Source organism: Fukomys damarensis, unplaced genomic scaffold, assembly GCF_012274545.1.
Source record: "Fukomys damarensis isolate Sample0158 unplaced genomic scaffold, DMR_v1.0_HiC HiC_scaffold_39, whole genome shotgun sequence".
NCBI lineage: Eukaryota > Metazoa > Chordata > Mammalia > Rodentia > Bathyergidae > Fukomys > Fukomys damarensis.
Genome location: NW_022900951.1, coordinates 15,013,189 through 15,028,732, shown reverse-complemented (window position 1 = coordinate 15,028,732; position 15,544 = coordinate 15,013,189). Strand labels below are relative to the sequence as shown.

At 40.5% G+C, this 15,544-nt stretch overlaps 1 protein-coding gene across 2 annotated transcripts in view; it reads left to right on the top strand.

Moving 5' to 3' along the window:
- Nucleotides 1-15,544, top strand: part of Adgrg2 (adhesion G protein-coupled receptor G2) — a 96,171-nt gene that overhangs the window by 59,769 nt on the left and 20,858 nt on the right. For both annotated transcript variants that reach the window (XM_033760426.1, XM_033760425.1), the window contains 9 exons: nucleotides 7,703-8,094; nucleotides 9,302-9,467; nucleotides 9,696-9,852; nucleotides 10,760-10,903; nucleotides 11,515-11,637; nucleotides 12,287-12,332; nucleotides 12,450-12,553; nucleotides 13,595-13,716; nucleotides 15,007-15,275. In XM_033760426.1, coding sequence (XP_033616317.1) covers nucleotides 7,703-8,094; nucleotides 9,302-9,467; nucleotides 9,696-9,852; nucleotides 10,760-10,903; nucleotides 11,515-11,637; nucleotides 12,287-12,332; nucleotides 12,450-12,553; nucleotides 13,595-13,716; nucleotides 15,007-15,275 — 1,523 coding nt within the window. The remainder of the gene's footprint in view (nucleotides 1-7,702; nucleotides 8,095-9,301; nucleotides 9,468-9,695; nucleotides 9,853-10,759; nucleotides 10,904-11,514; nucleotides 11,638-12,286; nucleotides 12,333-12,449; nucleotides 12,554-13,594; nucleotides 13,717-15,006; nucleotides 15,276-15,544) is intronic.

Here is a 15,544-nt window from a genome sequence, read left to right as displayed (position 1 = left end):
TTGATACAAGGTCTCACTGTGTAGTTGAGACTGACCTGGAACTCATTATGTAGCCCAGGGTGGTCTCGAACTCACAGCAAACCTCTTGCCTCAGCCTCCCGAGTGCTGGGATTACAGGCGTGCACCACCATGCCTGGCTCAAGGACATTTTTTTATAAGCAACATAAAGAAAGAGTAAAGCATTTGGTCACTGGAGTCCCCTTGATACCCATAATCTCACAAGAGTTAGAATACAGTTATTCAGGATAGGAATAAGAGCAAAATAAAAGGCCCCACTGTTGAGAAAGCTGTAATCTTACCTGCAACATTCAGAGTTACCAGAGGCTCCATCCCTGGGGGCTTACTAGAACCTTAGGGCTTCTCATTCCATCAACAACAGTTGGGGCACTGGGATTGGGATCCTTAGATCCTCTGGACAGTAATCCTTTTAGGTCCCATTTTGCCACATTTGGGGCAAGGTGCTATAAGAGGTTAACCTGCATTAGGGCAGTCTTTCTTCCATTGGCCTTTTTGGCAACAGGCATGACCCTTGTCAGTTAGCTTACCATCTTTAGGAAAGAGCTAGCAGGTAAAATTTGTCACCCCCGTAGTGCAGCAAAAAAGTCTGCATGCTGTTGTCTTCTTATTCGCATTCAATCTTAGATTCCTTTTTCCCTCTTTGTTCTCCCTCTGTACCAGTTACAAAAAACAAAACAAAACAAAAAAATGAGCAACATTTAGTAGGTTATCAATGGGAGTTCCAGGTCCCAAAGACATTTTTTTTGTAATTTCCTCCTAATATCTGCACTTGATCTTAGCCAAAAGGCTGAGAAGCATTCCTCCTAATATCTGGAGTGACTAGATAAGAAATCCATCTTTAAGGAGAACTTTGCCCTCCTAATAGTAAGGGTAAATCACAGTGTGTTTTTCTGTAAACTTCTTAAGGTGTTCAAGAAATAGTCGAGTTTTCCTTTGAGCCCTAATCAGTGTTAGCTAGTTTAGTATGATTTACTAGTTTGACTTTACTGGCTTTTGCATTTCCACATATCATCAGGGTCATTATAATTCCAGTTAGCCTGAAGTACTATAGGATATTCCTTATCCAAAATATGTAATACATTAGCATAACATATGGCTCTTGCAGTTAGTCAGGACTTTTCTAAATCTGTAAGAGCATGCCCCTTAATAATGTTGACATCCTTCCAATATAGTTCATAAATATGAACATCATGTCAGAAAGCTTCTATATATTTCTCAGGTTCACCTGAAAAGCTATTCAAATCCTGTTTGATTTGCTTAATATCCTAAATATAGAAATGTTGTGGAGCTCCAACTTGATGAGCTTTGCCCAGTAGCTCCTAAAGAGAGAGCATATACATATCTGTAGGGCTGTAGCATTTGCTGCGGACATTGAGGAAGGAGGAGCAGAGCCCTTTTTATCTGAATTCTAAGCATTAGGGCTATTTCTGTGGTTAGGAGGTGTCTCAAGAGACAGAAAATCACCCGAACAAGGAAGTTCCATTTTATTTAGAAGTGCTATCACACCCAGATCTAATTTGCATTGGTTACATAAGTCAGAAAAATGTCCTCGTTACTTCCCTTTTGAGACAAAATACCCAACACCCACAATTTAAGGAAGGAGAGGTTTACTTTGACTCACTTTTGCAATCCATGGTCTGCTAGCTCCAAGGCAGGACAGCATGGCAGAGGAACATAGCAGAGGAGAAACTGCTCATGTCATCCTGGTGGAGAAGCAGACTGAGTAAAGGAAGGAGTGGGAGAAGAAGATATGCTCTTCCAGGCCACACCTCCAGTGACCTCTCTTCTTGGACCAGGTCCTACCTCCCAACATTACATTTAGCTCTAAACTCATCAGTGGACTAATCCACTGATGAGTATCATGCCCCTATGATCCAATCACTTCTTAAAAGCCCCCCCCATAAGTTCATGAGGCTTTGGGGGAGATATCTAGATATAAAGCATAAGAAAGCTTGTACATAAGATGTCTGGCAATTTTTCTGCCTTTTTGCAAAAGAGATCTAACTGGAATATATCTGAGACCTCTGCAGTAGGTTCTGATCTCCCACTCATTGCAACTGCACAAGGCTGAGAGAAAAACTAAAAGACAGAACTAAAAAGACAGAGGAAACTGGGGAGCCAGGACAGCCAATGCAGCTTAATTAGCAAAGTCACTGGTCAGTCCAAGCCACTGATTTTTATTGGTAACGAATTGGAGTAAAGGCAAGCTATGGTTGAGGATGGGACTATATGCAAGGATGTGCAGTCAATGCAGTTTCTATGGAAACTAATTCAGGCAAAGCTTGTAAAGGAAAAAGACAAAACACTTTCAAATTAGGAACAGAATAGACAAAATATATGGTTATAATCAAATCTTTGTCCTTCTAGTCAAGAAGGTTTTAATTGTGATAATGGAATTTGGGTGCAAGTTACTCTGGCTTCTGCACAGAGGCTTCAGCCAGACTCACTTCATACAACAAGCCTATTGAGGGATTTACGCTTTACAGCCTGCACTGCTTACAGCCTGCTTTGGGCATAACCAATATTGCAGTGCCCTGCAGGAATATACTATTATAATTAATGCTTCCAATTCATTGGCCAGTTCTCTTGATCTCTCAGCTTGTACTGAGACCATAAGAAAATAAGTCATTTTCTCTTGAGCACCCAGGGATCAAACCTATCCCAGTTGCATAAGATGCATCCCAGAGGTAAATCAAAGGGAACCAACTAGGAATTACCCATCTGCAAGGAAAAAGAGCACTCTGGCTCAGAAAAGGTAACTCCCTTCTAAGGAAAAATAAATAAACTGGTTGTAGGAGGAAAAACATCCCTTTTTCTCCACCTGTGGCCTAGGGATTGATAGGTCAGGAGGTATCTTGCCCAAGTCCTAGATCTGGGGAGTTGGTCACTCACTACTTCTGACCTCTGTGTTGTTTTTGCAATGAACCGACAACTCTCAATGCCTCTCAAGAAATGATGCTCTAGTTGTCCTGTCAAATATCTATATGGAGGGGCCAGGGATTTAGCTCAGTGGTTCCGCTGCCTGCCTCACAAGTGTAAGGACCCAAGTTCGATCCCCAGCACCAAAGAAAAAAAACCTATAGGGACAGGAGCCTGACATTCATTTTCCAATGTACAAACTGATGTAAACTATCTAGTATATATAAAAAGCTATAGCAGTCTTTTAATCCATTGGTACATAAACCTACACTTAATCTATACTATATTCAGAAGCAAAAAGCACTCAAAGCAAGGTTATTGTAAAGTTAGCAGAGCTATTATTAACAGTATGCCTTTTTCTGACAAAAAGCAATGTTAACTCCTCTAAGTGCCGGAAGAGATAAAAAAAATGCAAAAACCTAGTAATAAATGCTGGTATATAATACCAAATAAGCTTAGTGGAAAGAAACAGGAGACAAGTTTCAAAAACACAACAGCCTGAAATACCATACTGACTATACAGTACCTTACCAAGGCATAAAGTCTCAAATACATTTGAACAATTTCAAGCCCACAGACTGTTGCAACATATCATACATACAAAGAAAATGAAGGCTCATTGTCTTAACTTGATGCAGAGAGTGGGAGTGTAAGAGAACTAATAATCTACCACTCAAGGAATCAGTGAACTGAGTCATGGCACCAAAAAGATGTCACTGGAAAGGTGCTGATATAGCAAGGAACCGGCCCCTTGCTTTCTTGGTCCTCTGTTCTTTTTGCCCTTGATCAAAGAATTCAAGACACATAGATGTCCATGCAGTAGTGTAGGTAGAATTTATTATAAAGTAGATATATAGAGAGTTATGCCTTCAAGCAATAGGGTAGGAAGCGCTACAAAGGCACCTGCACCTAGTGTGTATGGAGATAATTTTTATGGACACAAAAGTTATTATTGGGGTTCAGGGAAATAGGGTAATTATGCTTATCATCATTTTACTTAGAAGTTACCTTGAAATTGAAAAGTGTCTTCCTGTCCTTTTTATATGTTTAGTGTTTCCTCAGGGGCTCTAATCATTTAAGAAACTTACAAAAGAAATTTATGAATGTTAAGTTTTTCATTTGAACCAGGTCTCAGCCCAAGGCAGGAGTGTCTTTAAAGAACATTTTCTTTCCTTTTCTGATATCATTGGGCTATGGAATCCAGGAATATTATATGCCTTGTTCTAGAAATAGAGGCCCTGTGTCTTTGGGTCTGACACCTAATAAATTATTATAAATGCATTATACATTGAGGCCTTTATTTCCTAACTATAACTGGCAAAGCATGCTATCATGGACTCCGTGTTTGTCTCTCAACTAATGTCTAACTGCCTGCCTAACACTTGGAGTTTATTCATGTGCATGGTGTGAGATATGGATTTAATTTTATCTTCTTCCGGATGTTTCCCAGTGGTCCCACCATTATGAAAAAGTCCACTTTGCCCCCGTGGTTTGAGATGCTACCTTTGTAATATGCACTATTATGACAGGTGATTTTGTCTAATTCTGGCTGTTAGATGCTAACATTGAAGGAAGCTGGATGAAGAAATAATAGAGCCCTCTGTATTGTTTTTGAAGTGCTTCTGTAAGCCTAAAATTTTCAAATTAAAAATTAAATACTGATTCTCACTCATGGTCCTTAGAGATTTGGATTTAATTGATCTTGGAGATAGCCTAGGTAGGGTTTTTAAATCCCTTCTGATGATTCTAATGCGCAACCAAAGTTGATACTCCCTGCCTTAAACTTATTCCTTCAATGGAAGGAAACTGGGAGATAGATGCTCCAAAACAGTAGAAGATTCTGAAAGTCATGTGCGATGTGCTCACACATGTATAAAAACATACATAGAAAAATAGGAAAGAAATGAATGAAAATGTTTCCAGTGGTTGCCCATGATTAATCTGCCTGCTGCCATGATGTCTATTTTACTTATTAATTTTTCTTTTCTTTTTTTACTTTTTAGTATTTTCTCTGTTTTCTATGGTCAGATAAAATTGTACTTGAAAAAAAGATTTTTTTTTAATTTGAAGCTTCCCATATAGGAACAGAAGTCTCAGTGTAGCCTGTCTGCCCATACTTTGGGGCTTTATTAAAACACTGGCCTCAAAGAACACCTAAAAGTCTTCAATTAAGAATTTGTAGCATTTTCGCAATACAAAGTAGAGGGACATGCTCAGTTAAGCTTAGTATCCCCCCGTAAGCTGGAGGATTGAGCCCTTCTTGAGAAATAGATTTTCTGGAAGCATCAGGACCACCACTCTCCAGGCAGCCCCTCTGACCCCCAATGCCTATCCATTCAGAGATATGTTAGGAAGAAAAAGCAGGACATAGAAAAGGGAGCAGAATGTGAATTCAATGTCTGGATAGGGTTTGATCCTTAACTAGCTGTGTATCCATGTTGGAGAGCAGGTGGGTTTGTTTCGTGTTTGTTTTTGTGGGTTTTTTTTTCCTTCAAACTCTCAGGTAAAATAAGGAAATTGAGATCTCTGTAAAATTAGGAAGTGGATTAGATCAGCACACCTCAAACATTCCTTATGCATATCACTCACTGAGCACCTGTTGAAATACATACTGTCATGTAACACAGCTGGGTCATGACTTGAAAGTCTGCATTTCCAGCAAGTTCTTATCTGAGGCCAATGCTTCTGTCCCCTGGATTCCACTTGCAAGACTGACAATCTAGACTGTAGATGAATACGTGGTTCTCAACCATGGGTACATGTTGGAATCATAAGAGGGAATTTTAGAGATACCAGTGGCTGTCTCCCACCCTCTAATATTGGTCTGGGGTGTGGCCTGGGCTTTTGAGCTGTTATAAACTGACAAGTAGGATAATTCTAATGTGCAGCCAAGTTTGAGAACTACTGGGCTAGAATTGGATCAGGATCTTTCTAGTATGTTGGTTCTTAAGATTAGCTGTAGGTTAGAAACACTTGGAGTACTTTGAAAAATGTACTGATGTATCAGAGTAGTCTTCTAGGGTACTAGAAACACTGTGTTTTGATCCATGTGGGTATTGCACAAATTTGTACTGGTATCTGTGTAAGAATTCATCAAACTGTGAACATAAGATGAGTTCACTTTGCTGTATGTAGGCCACATCTTTGGAAGGAAACGTGAATGATACCAATGTCTGTGTCCAAGGCTGAAGCCTGCAGTACAGCTGGTTGGGAGGCAAGCCCGGGCATTGATATATTGGGGGAGAGGGAGACACTTTTTTGTGGTTCTGGAGATTGAACCCAGGGCCTTTGCACTGAGATACATTCCCAGATCTTTTATTTTATTTTTGAGACAGGATCTTACTAGGTCACTAAGTTGTCCAGAAGACCCAAACTTGTGATCTTCCTACCTCAGGTTCCCAGAGTGCTGGGATCACAGGTGTACACCGCCAACCTGCTGGCTGGGCTGGACGCTTCTAAGACATACTGCTGCTGTGTACTGCCTTGTGTGCCTCCCACTGTGGGTGGTGGCCCCCACTAGCAAGAATGACAGGAAGAATCTTAGATAACCTCTTCATGACTGAGCCCAGAGGATGGAGGCCTGTATTGGGGGTTCTTGCTTCTGTGGGCTCCAGATAACCTGAAGAGTATTTAATTTACACTTTGCCAGATGAGTTACTATGGTATACATTTTAGAGAATGGAGGCTCACAGATGCATGTGAGTTGTCCGGAGGAGTAACAAGGCTTCTCAATTTATCATTTTGGCCTGTATGACACCCCTAAAGCTCAGGAGCTGTAGGGAGGCCTGTAGCCAAGCATGGTCCAGAGTAAACTAAGCCAGCATTTCTCTTTATGATTGTGACTTGGCTGAGGCCCCTCCGCCTAATATTCCTCACTTCCCTTGCCCAAGAGAAGCTCCAAGAACATATTCTCTTTGGTATTCAAAATCTTCATCTAACACTGGGTCCATTAGAGGCATCACTGGTTGATAATTTGTTGTCCCTTCTAGTTGCTTCTCCTAACATGTCCTGACTGTTAGGTACATTAAAGATGAATTCTTCTCAACCTCTGATGCCCAGGAAAATCACCTGAACATTTATAAAATATACATGCCCGAGACTCCTACACCCCATCCTAAGACCAGTTGAATTAGATACTGAGGAGTAGGCTACAAAAATCTATTTGCCTGCCAGTCTATATTTTTAAAAGTTCTCATGCATAGCTAAGGCTGAGAATCACTGAACTAAAGCAACATTGAGGCATAGCTGATTTACTAGGTGAGGACCACCCTTTGGCCCTAACTCCATCAATTTTCTCATTCAACCAACATTTCTTGGTCATTTACCATGTGCCAGTTACCACTGTGCTAGGCAATAGCATATGATATTGATTGAGACAGATTTCTAATATATGGAAACCAGTTAGGTCGTGGGGAATCTAACAGCTTCCTCCCCTTAAATCCATGGGAAGGTAAGAAGATTCCCTCCGTTGACTGATAAATAATAAAGCATAGAGCCTCAGAGCAGCAACAAACTGATGAACCAGAACTGGGGATTCCAAAAGAATGTTAGTTCCTCTCCCTGAAAGAAGGTGGTAGAAGTGGGCAGGGGCAGGGGCTAGTGGCAGGCACAGAGGGTATGAAATGGCAGAGACCCAGAGTGACAGTTCTCTGATATAACTCTGCTGTTGACTCAGTGGTGTCAGAAGGTGGCCAAAAGAAAGAGATTCATTCCTTTGTAACTCTTTTATGCCTTATGTGCATCTCTGTTTTTTTATTTCCTTCAGTGATCTGCAAGATTCCATTGACTGTCATGCTGATCATCCACATGGCCTACCATTTTCTTCTTCTAGCAAGCCTATCCCAGTTGTGCCTCAGTCCACCATCTTTTCCCAGATCTCCAGAGCCTTCTCTTTGACTAAACCCCTTGATCAGACCCCCGTGAGCCAGAACACTCCCTCTGTTACACTGAGGGGCCACTTTCCTTCTCCCCAGCCTTCAGCTCCCATACTTTCCAGCCCTGCCATTGATATACCTGCCCAATCTAGAACTGTCTCTTCCCTGCTTCCCCAAACTGATCTTTCTCACACCTCACCACCTGTGAAGCCCTCACTTCCTTCTCTCACCGTGTCTGCCCCTATGAATGATGTCATCATCAGCACAACCTCTGGAGAGACAGGTAAATAAGAGGAGTCAAACTGCTCCTTTAGTAGTTGGGGTTTTTAGCTACCTCAAAAAGATGTCATGATATGTGATAAGACCACATTGAGCCTGTCTTTTTCTGAAAGGGAAGACACATTTAGAAGACCTAAGCCACATGTCTCACAGCCAGCATGATGTGGGACAAGCAGTTTGGCTCTTTGAGCTAGCCCTGTAATATGTACAGGTGGAAATAATCCCTCCTAATGCCCTGGGTTAAAAAATTATGGTGTATGAGAGAATACCATGGAAACTGCCAAAGGCTCCCAGGTGCAAAAAGGCTTAGTGGTACAGAGATGAAGGGAAGGGAGGAAGAAGAGAATTCTGGATACTCTCTGGTGTTTCATCTCAGTGAATAGAAAGCAGTTCTTCCTCTAGAATTTGGAGGGTGCAAAGCAAAGCCAAGTTAAAATGGAGTTCAGACTGTGGTCCCTACCTCCTCCACCACGGTACCAGCATCCCCAGGGGATTCGGAGCTCCTGCCAAATGACTTGTTATTTCTTCCAATTTGCACTAATCTCTAATAAATAAGTTTTAATAAATATGGGCTTTTTATGGCAGATTTACAGAACCATTAGGGCTTGAGTCAAGGGAAGGTTCAGTGGTTAATAAAATGAAGAAAAATTGAAATGCATTAGTTTAGGCCTACTACAGTGCCCATCTTTCCAAAACTGTTCCAATTGACTGTTAGAAACAACATAATGGGCCCTGCAAAGAAGTATCAAGGGGGCCTCCTGCATCTATGCTGCTACTCCTAGGACAACAGAAGCAAAACAACAAAATGTGTAAAAGATGCACACTGGAACATTACCAGGGAGCTATAAAGTTGATAAAACAAAGATTCCCTAGGAGAGGAATGGTTAGGTAAGATATGCTGCCTCAGCACAATAACTATTATACAGCCATGTAAGTCATTAGAACAGCTATACAGATACTTAAGGGCATTTTTTTAAGTGTTGATGTGAAGTACAAACAATCACAGCATACCCCATACTCCTGTCCTCCCTTCACCCCCTCCCCCCTCCCCTATTTACAGATGGCCAAGTTTTCTTAAGACATGTTTTCTTTTCTCCGGGGCAGATACATAGGAGTGTGTTGGCCAGATCATGGGGTCTATGTGAGTTTATCTTTATTAGTGATTCTTTTCCCATCATGTGTTCATGAAATGATTTGGCTCTTTGATACAGAAGTTGTCGACGCCAACACTGTTTCTGATCTTGAGAGCCAAGTGTCCCAGATGGAGCAGGCTCTGTCCTTAGGCAGCTTGGAGCCTAACCTCGCAGGTGAAATGATAAACCAAGTCAGCAAACTCCTTCATAACCCGCCTGCCTTGCTGGCCCCTCTGGCTCAAAGGTATGACTTAGCAAACTGAGGAGGTGCTGAGAGGGGACCTTTAATTCTAAAGATGCTGCTTGTGTGATTAGTTAAAGCCAAGCATTTTTCTTCCAAGGACTGATTTCATAATGACTTCTCAAGTTGCTACTCTATATTCTGCTTGAATGGGGAAGAAAAAGTGAGAAAGAAGAAAGAAAGAAAAAAAAAACAAGAGTGCTAAATTTAAAGTACCACCTATCTTTACAGGTTGCTAAAAGTAGTTGATGACATTGGCTTACAGCTGAATTTTTCAAGCAAGACCATAAGTTTAACCTCCCCTTCTTTGGCTCTGGCTGTGATCAGAGTGAATGCCAGTGATTTCAATACAACTACTTTTGCGGCCCAAGACCCTGCAAATCTTCAGGTACAATCTGATTTCTTATGGGGGGAAAACATTGTCTCGTGTATGATTATAGCCCCTGTTGTACTTCCAGGTTGAGGTAATTCCTGCTGATCATCAGGGTGATATTTAAAATATTTAACATCCAGAACAGTGGCTGAGGCACCACGGAATGAATGGGAAAACACTTGCCTAGCACTTTGGATGCTGGCATCCAGTCCACAGCACCACACAAAAGAAAATCAAAATGACATTGGCCTTGGCTGGAGTGGAATGTCACAGGTTCCCATTGTGCCCTGTTAACCCTTTAGCAGCTGGATTTTGGAAGCTTTGGGAGTGTTTTTAGGAGACCAGGGTGATCTTCAGGGGAGGATGCTAGACAGTTGGGAGAGCTAGGCAAGGTGGTCAATCAGCTACTTATCAACCATTTGAATATTTTGACAAGGGTTTTAACTACATTGTTGTATTTAGTGGTGCTGAAAATCAATCCTGCTTTTAGTGTTTTCTCTCCACTTACTAAAGGGATTGAGGATTGGAAAACCCCAAATAAAACCATGTTTTACTTTTTAATTTTCATAGTCTCTCCTTTACAAGTGTAGAGCATGGGGTTCTATGAAGACTTTACCCTCAGTGATGCTCACTAGCTTGGTACGTCTGCTGCTGGGGTCTCCCTGGGATCTGTCATTTTTACTATTTTTGACCATTACTTTTTTACTATTTCTGTGTATGCCTAAGATGATTCCTTTCCTCCTTGGAAACCTCATCTCCTTATTTCACATCCTCTTAAGTAACAACCAGAGAGATAGAAGTAGAAGCCCTGTTACACGGAAGTACCACAGATCATGACCTTCAAAGACCCTCCGTCTTAGTTGTGCTTTCCATTTCCTCATTATACCAGCTCCAGACAGTTTTTTCTCACTTGGTTTTTCAGGTTTCTTTGGAAACTCAGGCTCCTGAAAATAGTATTGGTGTTATCACTCTGCCTTCATCGCTGATGAGTAATTTGCCAGCTAATGATGTGGAGCTGGCTTCCAGGGTTCAGTTCAATTTTTTTGAAACGCCAGCTCTATTTCAGGTAAAGTTACTGCTCATTATTTTTGGTTGAGGTTTGTTTGCAGGTGAGGGGATTTGATTCCTTTTAATGCTAGCATATTCTTAAGATTGTCACAAGTCAAATGAATTGATGAAACTTTGCAACTATTTTATTCACAGCTTGATGATGCTGGCGATGATAACTAACAATAACTAACACATATTATTTACCATTTGCTAAGCACTGTCCTAAGCACTTATAAATATTGCTCTGATCCTCTTAACGATCCTGTGAGGGAAGAACTATTTTTACCCCATTTTATAGATGAGGCAAATGGAGGCTCAGAAAAGTTAAGTAACTTGCTCAGGGTCACACAGTCTAAGTGGATTAATGTTATGTTTCCTTCAAAGATTCACGAGATCCTGTTGTGTCAGTCTGTGCAATTTAACTTGGTATTTAGAGCATTATAGTAGAATAAGTTCTGCTTTAATTGTGGTCCCTTGGGAAAGCCACTTTACTCCCTGACACTCAATTTCTGACCTATGTGGTAAAATAAATAGTGTGGACTAAATAGTTCTTAGTTGCCCTTCTAGCTTTAAAACTAATGGTATTTCATTTTCCCTTCTCATATTGCTGATTCTTTGGTATGCTAGGATCCTTCCCTGGAGAACATCTCTCTGGTCAGCTATGTCATATCATCAAGTGTTGCAAACCTGACTGTCAAGAACTTGACAAGAAACGTGACCGTCACATTGAGGCACATCGAACTGAGCCAGGTGAGCAGAAGCCAGTCTGCTCACTGACCAGGAATGCCTTGTGCAAACTGTGCCTGTGAAACATGGCTTGGGAAGGGCAGATCTAGCAGACAGAACCTTGAACTCATTGGAGTAATGTGTAAGACTAGAATCATCTTGTCACTCGTAGGTTTTTAACATGCCTAGTAATTGATCACCTGATTTCCAAGAAGGATTGGTGCAAAAGCAAGTTGTTATCAACTGCTAGATTTCAGTGTGTGTGGATCTGTAGCTGCCGGTCTGATTCTCACCTCCAAAGAGGGACCCTCTCTCAGTTCCATTCACATCGAGCTTCAGCTATAACCTCGCTTCTCACAGTGTGCTCTGCAGACCCACAACATCAGTGTCACCTAGGACTTGGCTATAAATGTAGCCTCTTAGGCCATGCCCCAGACTCACTGAGTCACAGTGTGTCTCTTAACAAGGCTCCAAGGTGATTCCTATGCACAGCTGATAGATTTAAGGAGCATTGACCTCTATGGGGCTCACTTACCTTTAGGACTATATAAAATGTAAGTCTCCAAAATCAAACATAAGATTCTGAAATTTAAAATACTATAGTTTTTTCTAATTGCCTTTCAGTTTTTCAGGTCAGTGTATTAATTAATTGTGACTTGTCATTCTCCTGCAGGATGATTTAACAGTGAGATGTGTATTTTGGGACTTGGGCAGAAATGGTAGGTTCCAGCCAAAACCTTTCTGAGATCTTGAGTGGGTGAGTGGGTGAGTGGGAGAAGCAGGGAGTCACTGGTGCTGTGGTCTTGCTGATGGGATATTATTCTCAATGCCAACAGGTGGCAAAGGAGGCTGGTCATCCGATGGCTGCTCTGTCAAAGTCAGGAGGCTGAATGAAACCATCTGTACTTGCAGCCACCTTACAAGCTTTGGCGTCCTCTTGGTAACATGCCTGTGCTCCATGGCCTTTTGGATTCTGGGTCTGAGGGGTAGCTGGGCATCGTATCAGAATACCTAATCTAATGGATGACTTGAAAAGATGATTAAAAGAGTATAATACTACGGCAAAGTTATACACCAATGAGATTCCTCTTCTGATAAGTGAATGCATCTGAAAGAAAGTATTTGAATATGGAATACGAATTTTATTAGCTTTTTTGACTCTAGGAAAAATTACCTGACACCCACAACTTAAAGGTCAGAACATCATGGCAGAAGGACATGGTAGAGGAAAGATGCTCACTTTAAGCAGAGCTGGGAGCAACATCAGAGAGGAAAGGGACCAGGGACTTTGAATAGTCTCCAAAGCCGTGCCTCTGTGACCCATTCAGCCACACCCCAAGGTGTCTGTCACTACTCTCCTAGGCATTTCTTAATACAGTCAAGTTGACAGATTAATGGTCAAGAATTGCTTCACATCATCTTTTCACATTTAAGTTTTTCTTTCAAAGGGCTAAAAGGATGAAGGAGTTCAAATTAGAATGAGTGATGAAAACTGTTTAGTTTATAATGTATTTTAAAACGTCCACAAAAAGTTTCACATAAATGATCTTATTTAATCTTCCCAGTAGTCCTGAAGAGTGGGACAGTGTTGTCATTTTATTGAAATTAGAAGTCAGACTCACAATTGCCCACAGTCACAGAAGTCAGAGATATAAGAGCCAGAAGCCAAATGCCAGTCTGTCAGCTCATACTCCAGTACTTTTCCTATACACTAAAGAGCAGTGATCAAGTACATGGGTTTGGAGTCAGACAGACATGAATATGAACCTGATTCTTCCACTTCTTAGGTGTATGCTCATAGGCAAATTATATAACCTCTCTGGGTCTCATTTTGCCTATCTTTGTCGGATGATAATTGTGCCAGCCTCCTTAGGTTGGTTGAACAGACTGAATGGGTACTTAGAACATTCAATAAACATAAATCATGAGTTCTACTTTTTAAAAAATATTTTATCATTGAAATAAATATTTTATTTTCCAGGACTTATCTCGGGCATCCTTACCGCCTGGTCAAATGATGGCTCTGACATTTATCACATATATTGGATGTGGGCTTTCATCAATTTTTCTATCAGTTACTCTTGTCACCTACATAGCCTTTGAGTGAGTATCCATAACTGGAAATTTGGATTATAGAACCCATTGCTCACCTCCATCTCTAGAATTTAAGTGCTTTCCTTGACTTGCCCCTACTCCCCGTACTCCCACCTAGTGGAGCACCTAGGTAGGAAACTTTATGTGGCTTCCTGGCTTCTGTGCTTGCTATTCAGTGAGCTTGGTGAAAGCAAGAGTTGTATTTTGGTCATCTCTGTACTCCAGAGTGATGCCTAGTACCTAGTTCATATTCAGCATGAAATAAATGAAAGGTACAGATCCTGAAATCCAAGAGCTTATGGTCTGAAATAGACCATAGCACCATGTAGAGTGGAACTATTAATAAGATAAATTATACTTAGAAAACACAAAAGGTTAAATATATTAAATGGCACAGGGATGAAGAAGGGTGTAAAATCTCACTGCAAAAAATAGATACTCAGTGAATGTGGCTTTGTATATCACAAAGCAAGAATGACATTCCAAATAAGAGCATCTCCTAGGCTTATCAGAGGGGTTCATCTGGTCACTTTTTATGGGGAATTCTGACACATTCTATTAAAAAAGAAAGAATTAGGCATTTTATTACATTAACTAAATGGGACAATATGTAGATTCTGGGGTTACATTATGAACACTGATTGGGAAATGTACAAATTTATTTTCAGTGCCAAACTAAGATACAGCTATTACTATAGATATCTAGTGGACCTTTGGAAATATGGTTAGTGAGACTAAATTACCATAAGGCTAACCATAACTCAGAATGTTTCACTAGATCTAACTTTGTACACATAAACATGTACATGTCATCAATTAGCTGTATTTTTCCTTTGCTGCTACATTTAGCTATAATTTAAACTCTTTGCATAATCTTATTTTAATTAATAATATAATATGGGAATCTGGCCATATTTTGAAGTTCTGAGTGTAGCAGCTCATTATATGAGAAGCAGCAGCAATGCTTCCAGAAGCAGCTTAGGAGAAGTGGGGTGGTTAGCTTACTACAAACTATTTAAGAGTATGGGTCAATAGTCAATATGCAAACGATCCCATAGAAATATAAATACAAATTTTTTCCATATGGTTATCATAGATGAGTCTATTTAGAGTTCTCCTTAGTTTTTGGTTTTAATGTGCTCCCAATACAATACCTACTTCATAGGAATTTTATGTATATAAGACATTTACCAAAGAATAAAAATAAATTACCTAGAACTCAGAGATAGACTGACAAATATGCTTATGTAAGGGTTGGCCAAAAGTAATGCTAGCTCTTTTCTTGCCTTTTCCTATTAGAAAGATCCGGAGGGATTACCCTTCCAAAATCCTCATCCAGCTGTGTGCTGCCCTCCTCCTGCTGAACCTGGTCTTCCTCCTGGACTCATGGATTGCCCTGTATAACACACGAGGCCTCTGCATCTCAGTGGCTGCATTTCTTCACTATTTTCTCTTGGTCTCATTTACATGGATGGGCCTGGAAGCATTCCATATGTACCTGGCCCTTGTCAAAGTGTTTAATACTTACATCCGAAAATACATCCTTAAATTCTGCATTATCGGCTGGGGTATGTATATATTTGCTTGCACATTGCTCGGACTTTTTCTTCAGTGTTTTGATGTTTAATCAAGTAGAGAGGCATGATGAAGCAAGTCACTCTTTGACAAATTTCAAAAATACTGTTATGCTATTTACTGGCTGCAGTGCTCACAGTACAATCTTTTCTAATCTTTTTCTAGAACACTGTATTTTCTCTTTTTTTGTTTTGTTTTGGTTTGGTTTTGGTTTTGGTTTTTTGTTTTTTTTTTTGTTTTTTTTTTTTGTTTTTTTTTTTTA